This window comes from Acomys minous (genome assembly GCF_964271855.1).
Source record: "Acomys minous genome assembly, chromosome: 10".
Lineage (NCBI taxonomy): Eukaryota > Metazoa > Chordata > Mammalia > Rodentia > Muridae > Acomys > Acomys minous.
The window spans coordinates 49,024,010-49,032,617 of NC_140491.1; the positions used below are offsets into that span (position 1 = coordinate 49,024,010).

Below are 8,608 nucleotides of genomic sequence, written 5' to 3' on the forward strand. Positions count from 1 at the left end.
TGAACCAGATCCAGACCCCCTTCTCAATTTTGGGTTTTTCTTGTTGTTGTTGTTTGTTTTTGTTTTTGTTTTGTTTTGTTTTGTTTTTTGAGACATGGTTTCTCTGTGTAACCTTGGCTGTCCTGGACTTGCTTTGTAGACCAGGCTGCCTCGAACTCACAGTGATCCACCTGCCTCTGCCTCCCCAGTACTGGCATTAAAGGCGTGCGCCACCATGCCCGGCTTCCCCTTCTCAATCTTAAAGATACAGGGAAATAAGCTTTCTACTGTTTTAAGTAAGTGCTCCTAGATTTCGTGTAATGTCATATATGTCTAGGACAATTGTTTTCATGTATTGTTTGTGTGAAAACCATTTGACAAACTCTGACCACTTTAGGTTTGTGCGTGAGTGTGTGTGTGTGTGTGTGTGTGTGTGTGTGTGTGTGTGTGTGTGCACGCGCTAAAAGATTGTTTTTACTTCTGAAAGATTATTTTTATTTCTGGCATTCCTAATTAAAATACACACATGTGAGGATTTGCAACTGTATTTTGGTGATGTATTTAAAAGCCTGATAGGCCAGGTATGGTGGCGCATGTCTTTAATCCCAGCACTGGGGAGGCAGAGGCAGGCGGATTGCTGTGAGTTCGAGGCCAGCCTGGCCTACAAAGTGAGTCCAGTACAGCCAAGGCTACGCAGAGAGACCCTGTCTCAAAAAACAAAACAAAACCTCTAATAATAACATTTGTGATGTTTTGTATTTTAAATGCTGGTGTTTCTTTTTTTTGGGAGGGGGGGAGTTTGGAGACAGGGTCTCTCTGTGTAGCCTTGACTGTTCTAGACTCTCTTTGTAGACCAGGCTGGCCTCAAACTCACAGGGATCCGCCTGCCTCTGCCTCCCAAGTGCTGGGATTGAAGGCTTGTGCCACCACTGCCTGGCGCTGGTGTTTTTTAATTAAATTAATTTCTAAGATGTCCTATGGTACAACTAGTGAAGATTTAAAATGTTAATTAAATAATATTTATACTTTGCTAATGGAAAGGAAATGATCAACATAACGGTGACTCCTTCTGGCCTCCCATTTTTATTTCTACCATTAACAAAAAAATAGCAGGCAAATTTGGTGTGGTAGCTCATACCTGTCATCCCAGCACCCTGAGAGGCAGAGGCAGGTGGATCTTTGTGAGTTCGAGGCCAGCCTGGTCTACAAAGCCAGTCCAGGACAGCCAAGGATACACAGAGAAACCCTGTCTCGAAAAATCAAATATGTAAATAAATGAAAAGATAAAAAGGATGGCAGACGTTGGGAGCCCACACCTTTAATTCCGATACTTTCTAAGTACAGACAGCAGATCTTTGTGAGTTCAAGGCCAGCCTGGTCTGTAGAGCGAGTTTTAGGACAGTCAGAGTTACATAATGAGACCCTGTCTAAATAAATAAATAAGAAAGAAAGAAGATTTGGTCGCTGGGTGGTGGTATGTGCCTTTAATCCCAGCACTCAGAAGGCAGAAGCAGGTAGAGGTCTGTGTTTGAAGGCGGCCTGGTCTACAAATTGAATTTCAAGACAGCAGGACTACACAGAAAAACCCTATCTCAAAAATATTTTTGGTTATTCCTGAAAGAAATAAAAAATCCTGATTTCTAACAGTTCTAGTCTCATTTCTATTAGCATTATTAATAGTATTTCATACTTATAAAAAGAAAGTTATTTTCTAAAGTTTGAAGGATTTCTATATTGTTACTTAATTTCTTTTATAATGTGGCTTTCCATTTAAAACTAATGTAATACTATCAATATGAAGGAATACATCCATCTAGCTTTTTTTTGTTGTTTATTTTATTTTATTTTTGTTTTTTGTTTTGTTTTGTTTTGTTTTTTGAGACAGGGTTTCTCTGTATAGCCTTGGCTGCCCTGGACTCGCTCTGTAGACCAGGCTGGCCTCGAACTCACAGCGATCCGCCTGCCTCTGCCTTCCGAGTGCTGGGATTAAAGACGTGCGCCACCACACCTGGCTTATTTTTGGTTTTTCAAGACAGGATATCTCTGTGTAGCCTTGGCTGTCCTGGACTCACTCTGTACACCAGGCTGGCCTCAGACTCACAGAGATCCACCTGCCTCTGCCTCCTGAGTGCTGGGATTAAAAGTGTGCGTAACTACCGCCTAGCCTAGATAGTGTTTTGTTTTGTTTTGTTTTAAGACATGGTTTCTTTGTGTAGCCTTGGCTGTTCTGGACTCTTGTAGGCCTGCCACTGCCTCCTAAATGCTGGGATTAAAGGCGTGCGCCACCACACCCGGCACCCTAGATAGCCTTTTAAAAATGTGTAGATGTGGGGAACTGGAGAAATGGCTCAGCAATTAAAGGTACTGGCAGCTCTTCCATCGGTCCTGGGTTCAATTCCCAGCACCCACACGAAGGCTCACAATCTTTGTAGTCTCATGGCATCTGATGCTCTCTTCTAGCATACAGACAAAATACCCATCTGCATTAAATAAATAAATAATTTGTTTTAAAGATATAAAGCTGTAGGTTGTTTAAAAATCTGTTTTTCCAAGGTTGGGGAGATGGCTCAGCAATTGTGAACACTGACTGTTCTTGCAGAGGACTTGGGTTTGCAGAGGACTGGCTATAGCATCTGACAACCTCTTCTGGCCCCCACTGGCACTACATTCATGTGCACAAACACAAAAATATACACAGAAGAAATAAAATCTTTTAAAAGGGGAGGGGGGAGACGGCATGTGTCTGTAACCCCCAAGCTGGGGAGGGAAAGACACACAGATTGCTGGATCTCCTTGGGCAACCTCGCAAACGGCGAGCTCCAGGTTCGGCGACAGACAACCTCAAGCGTAAAGGTGAACAGTGATTGAGGAAGATGCCTGATAAGAGCCTGTGGCCTCCCCACCGGTCTGTGGCAATTTCCTCAGAACTGAAACACTCCCCAGAAGACAGGAAACTCAAGAGCCTCAGGAGGTAAGCAAAGGTTCGTAGGTCTGGGGGAAAAAAAAAAACAACCAAAAACCTGCGTCTGGAGGGTCCCTTCCCAGAAAATAGAGGGAGTACTGCCAGAGAGCGGCACTGAGGCGCTAGCTCAGGGAGGGTTAGTGGACTGCCTGCTGACTGCACCCTGCACAGAGCTCCCACTGCAGCTTGCACCTGTGCTGGGTGGCTTTCCAATGATTCAGCTTCTTTGGGGTCATCCCTGATGCTGTAACTCCTCATCCACACCCCTGTATGTAACTACCAGTTACACTCATTGGTTAACCAACAAGGACTTAAACTTTAGCCTGTCATGGACTCCGTTCTGGAGTGAATAGGTGTGTGTGTTGTGTCTCCCCAGGAAAAGCTCAACATTCACAACACACACACACACACACACACACACACACACACACACACACACACGCCCACTAACACACACGGGTCAACTGGGTCATGTGACTTCCTTTCCTGAGTGATGCCCAGACATCTAACCCACCCCAGAGCACAGACATCTTTGGCCTTGTCACCTAGAGACTGGCCCGCCCCTGTAAGGTCACAAAACCCTCTCCCATAATAAAAGACTGACACCAGCTTTAGAAACAAAGCAAGTTTTAAATAGGTTAGCAAATTATTAACATTAAATATACATTATAAATAAGCTTTATAAATATAAAACTGATATAAAAAAACAATAAATTAGTCCTAAGTCCCTCCAGCTTCTGAGTCCCCTTCCAGGACCTGTTCAGCATGTGACAATCCCACAGCACACCACCAGAGGGAGCACCAAGCAGCGAGGACCCAAGATGGGGCTTGCAGGCGCTGCTTTTTTTTTTTTTTTCTCTTTATCCCAGATCTCCCATAAACCCACCCAGGGACCGTTTGCACCGTATGTTCCCATTTACAGAGACTTTGATGTCCACCCTGTGTCACAAAATGCAGCAGCTAACAGGCGGCGTTGGGGGTGGGGGTGGGGGGTTACATAAGGACCCACACACACACAGCACAGCTTTCCACCGAGAAGGCTGCCATTCATATATATATATATAAAGTGTCTTGCTCACAGTCACACAGAATCAGGCTCTGAGCTCTATTCCACTGAACTCCCAGGTCAGTGCTCCTTCTAAGACACCCTGCTCCTGCCACAACTGCCAAGTGTGAGGTCATGCAGATGTCCAGTGTCCGAGTATCTGGACTGAGTGGGACAAGAGAGAGAGAGAGAGAGAGAGAGAGAGAGAGAGAGAGAGAGAGAGAGAGAGAGAGAGAACCAGAGAGAGCCCCCGGTCCGACCTCCCTTTTGGAACCCAGCCACAGGGAAAGGAGGAAGTCTGCAGGCAACAGCTTCAAGTCATGAGAGGAAAGGGCCAACCAGCCGGAGGGGTTCAGCCCAGTGGTGAGTCAGCTTGTGTCATCAGACCCCTGAATCAATGGAAAGCCGCTGGCCACACGTGGCCTGACCCAGCAACCCCAGTAGGCTTGGAGAGGGGCAACACAACCCGACTAGCCTCATGGTCCAGAGTGGTACAAGGGGAACCCAACCCCACTCCCTTAAAGTGCTCTTCTGCACAGGAACAGCCCTGAAAGCCCCCTGAGAGGCTACATCCTGCATCCACAGACTATGCTGCGTCCATCACTGCGTCCTCAGGTTACCCGGGCACCTGGACCCTGGGCATGGGGCTCCGGATGCTCTGATTCTGCGGGCTCCCTTGTGCCGGGCCCGGAGCGGACTGTGTCTCCGGCTGCGGATGGAGCTCTCTCCCCACTCCCTGAAGACCCTCCCCACGGAGACCATGAAGCGATGGTAACCATACAGGAAGCGGCAGGTTTCTAGCCTGGTCTCCAAGATTTTTGATGTTATGGTGGAGGGCGGGGAGGACCCGGAGTTCTCCTGTGTGGGCTCAGGTATCTCCAGGCTGTGGTTGAGCAGCCAAGCCATGCAGTAGACATTATTATTGATGCCTCTGATGTTCTGCCTGGCCCTCTCCAGATGTGGAAAATCCTCAATATTCAGAAAATGGTATCTTAAAGTACCCAGTTGGAGCCGAACTCTCTCCAGTGTTGCATATACAGTGCTCAGGAAGAGAGGCTTGCTCATGGCCTGTAGGGCGTCCTCACTTGGGAAGGCTGAGGGGCAGTCCTTTGTGCAGGCATTTCTCAAGTCAGGTGTGTTCAGGTTTTGGAGGCGGACCTGAAGGAAGAAGAGAGTGAAGAGTGCGTGGCAGAACCCTCCAAGGGCACACAGAGGAACCTGCCTTTGCTGCCTTTGAAACACTAGACGTTGTACTGTTTTTCCCACCAAAGAGATGAAAAAAGCAAGGCATGTAGAGATCTCTGACATCAGCAGAGATGGGCAGGAGGGCTGTCTGTCAGGGTCCTGTGGTGACTGTGAATGCCGTGGATGGATGCCGTGGATGGATGCCGTGGATGGATGCCGTGAATGGATGCTGTGGATGGATGCCATGGATGGATGCTGTGGATGGATGCCGTGGATGGATGCCATGGATGGATGCCGTGGATGGATGCCGTGAATGGATGCTGTGGATGGATGCCGTGGATGGATGCCGTGGATGGATGCCGTGGATGGATGCCGTAGATGGATGCCGTGGATGGATGCCGTGGATGGATGCCGTGAATGGATGCCATGGATTGATGCTGTGGATGGATGCCGTGGATGGATGCTGTGAGGGTCCCTAGGTGTGGTGGGGCTGCAGAAGCTCTCGACAGGTTCACTTACTGCTGTATCTGGGAGCCTAGGACAAAGTGCCAAACCTTCCAGGCAGTCAAGGAATGGAGTCCTTGGGAGCTCCACTGTCCCTAGAATGACTCAGTTTCCCCATCTGTCGCTTCTTGGTCCTCCGTGCACTCACTCTCTCACTAGCCAAACGGCACCCCTCCCCCCCCCACCTCCTGCCACCCAAACATTCTCTGAGGCTTGTGTTCCCTAAGGACTGAGGCTTACGTAGGGCTCGAAGAGTGATTCCGTGTTCCCAGTCATGTTCGCCTGACTCTGCAGCTGCCTGAGGAGCTGTGTGGAAGAGTCGGAGCATCTGCCTCTGGCCTGTGCCATGCTCAGGAACAGGAGACTGAGGGCCAAACCTGGGGCAGAGAAGGGCACAGTTACCTGACATGCCTGGTGTGCAGCTCAGGGCAGAAGCTGGGCATGCGGTAGGCACTGGGTTCACAGGGAACAGTCACTGGGGTCAACCCCTGCCCACTGAGTCACCACACAGACCCAACATGGTGAGAGGGTGGCAGTGGCTGCAGATACCAAGCAGCTCTTTGGGCAGAGGTTGACCTGACCTTAAGGCACAACCAGCGGATGGCATGAATCCTTGGTGAGCCATCTGGCCTCATACAAGGGTTAGTCTTGTCTCAAGACTGACTGGCCAAGTCCCTAACTGCTGTGCAGAGTAAAGTGGACTTGGGGGCCAGCCTGGAGTGCAGCCCTAGGGCAGCAGGTCACCTGAGCTCTGTTCACAGAGCCAGGAAAGGCATCTCTCCAATCCATGGGGCCAGCCAGTGCTGACACCCGATCTACTGTTAGGTGAACTAGGTACATGAGAAAGTTCTGTCTGGGTCACACATGCCCAGCACTTGCCTTGACCTTCCTGCCCCTCAGTCAAGAACACATACACACACACACACACACACATACACACACACACACACACACACACACATGCACACACAACACGTACACACATGCATGCACTAGAGGTACTGTGAGTCCGTGAGAAGGTTGTTGAGGGGAAGGCAGACTAGCAGAGTTCCAGCTCTCTGGCCCCCACCCTCACAGGCACCGGCAGCCACGTGGTCGGAAGGAGCCTGTGGTGCAATGGCCCGGAAGGCTGTGACACCATCCCTTCCCTTCCTACAAACCGACCAGCGCCTTGGGGAGGGCCAGCTGCTGAGGAGGGCCAGGAGCCAAGGCGTGCCAAACACAAGTCCCTTTCCCATCTTCTCCAGGTGTCTGTAGCTACACCACCAGTGAGGGCCCACGGTAAGCATGTAACAGTTGCACGTGGACTAGTGTGTGTAGGGGTGTGCCCGTAGGCCTGTGGCAAGCGCTGGGGTACCTGCTCTGTTCACTGGTGGTTCTGGTCTGCAGGTAAGCCTTCCTGTGTTGCTGAGAGGGAGAGGACCCTGGCCCATATTGATGGCTCTGTTTTCTTGTCCCCGTGTGGGTGTGGCTGTCTGTGCAATGTGATGATCTAAGGCCCTCTGAAGAGGCTGACTGACTTTCCCTCTACCCCAGACCCTGAGAATTGAATCAGGGCAATAAGGAGGCCCCCACACAGCATTTGCCCCACTTCCTCACAGACTTCCTGTAACTTCCTTTTCTGCTCATCTCCCACCTGCCTCCTGCTTCTCCAGCTTCTCCAGCTTCTCCAGCGTCTCCAGCATCTCCAGCTTCTCCCTGCTCTAGCTTCTTCCCTCATGCCCTGGTCACCCTCCTCAGAAAGCCTTCCAGAAATATTGCATTTCCACCTGTGGGTACGCTGGGGTCTCAGTGGACCCCTGACCTCCTGTTCTCCCATTCATTAGCATCTTTCACCTGATGACAGGTCTGAAGCTGCCAAGGGGCAGAGGGTACCCACCCACAGCAGCCGGTTGGCACAGCTGTGCCCTAGGATGGCAGAAAGGAAGGAAGTACTTACTGAGCAGTGTTCTCTGTGGAAGCTGTGCCTGCATGCTGGGTGCTGGTGATTTGGCCTGTGTCTCTCAGGGGTGACACGGCTTGGCTGGGCGTCCTGCGGACTGGCAGCCACTTTATGCCCAACGGGGCGATTGGCCAACACCTCGTGAGGTGGGTGGGGAGGGGGAGGGGGGAGGGCAGGCCTTCTGGGAACATGACCCCAAAAACCAAAGTCTCCCCAGGCGGCCAATGGGCGCCAGGCGCCATGACATGCCCGCTCCTCCTCCTCCCGTTTTCTTCGAATTCGTTCTTCGAGGTCAGCCCCACGCCCAAGGATGATGTAAACGCAGCCTCAGCCTTCTCGGGGTGATCGGGCAGCATGGGGGTCTGTGTCATCCTCAGGGGGTCAGTCCAGGGTTGGAGTAGGAGCTGTAAACTAGGACTCTGGCAGCCCCAGCCACCCTTGGCCCAGGAGCCACCAGCCTCATAGGACACCGAGGTTTAAGACTAAAGGGAGCCAGACATCTTCCTCGTTGAATGCCCTTCCCACCCTCTCGCTTGGGCTGTCGGGACGTCTGTGAGCGGAAACCACCAGGCTCTGGGCACGGAGCCAGACTTGGGCCCCAAGATTGCGCCTCTAATCCCAGGCCAGCATCTTCTAGCCCAACTCCTCACTTCCGTTCCCCCCAGCCCCCCATTAGCTAACCCCTACCAGTCTTCCCAATCCCACGTCCCCTCACTGTAGACAGGATCCTCTAGGGAGTCCTGGACACTTGGAGTGAGAGAAATTAGAGACAGGGTTTCAAACCCTCTGATCAGCTGTGGAGCCTGAGGCGAGTCACTTAACCACTCTGAGCCTCACCTGGGAAACGAGGAGCAGGAAAGCATTTCTAGGTTCACCTCACAAAGCCACTGCCGAAATAGAAATAAAAGGCAAAAAGAGCCTTTGGAGAAAAAGACGAAACTGGAATTCTGAGTACTAGTTTTTGGGGGATGGGATGGAAGGGGGGGGCAGA

General features: G+C 50.9%; 1 protein-coding gene across 1 annotated transcript; it reads right to left on the bottom strand.

The window, feature by feature from the left end:
• Positions 1-3,947: 3,947 nt before the first annotated feature.
• OSM (oncostatin M) lies at positions 3,948-7,731 on the bottom strand. The gene is made up of 3 exons (XM_084798028.1): positions 7,615-7,731; positions 5,916-6,052; positions 3,948-5,144 (listed from the first exon to the last, which is right to left on the bottom strand). Exons 1-3 carry the CDS (start codon positions 7,646-7,648, stop codon positions 4,587-4,589), a joined length of 729 nt encoding a protein of 242 aa, XP_084654154.1. The 5' UTR covers positions 7,649-7,731; the 3' UTR covers positions 3,948-4,586.
• Positions 7,732-8,608: the final 877 nt, after the last annotated feature.

What these genes read in the sequence shown, in the direction of transcription:
- OSM (XM_084798028.1), bottom strand. Translation starts at nt 7,648, where the DNA reads ATGCAGGCACAGCTTCCACAGAGAACACTGCTCA. An exon ending in TCCACAGAGAACACTGCTCA is followed by an intron (nt 6,053 to 7,614) that starts GTAAGTACTTCC and finishes TCTCTGCCCCAG; the next exon opens with GTTTGGCCCTCAGTCTCCTG. An exon ending in AATCACTCTTCGAGCCCTAC is followed by an intron (nt 5,145 to 5,915) that starts GTAAGCCTCAGT and finishes TTCTTCCTTCAG; the next exon opens with GTCCGCCTCCAAAACCTGAA.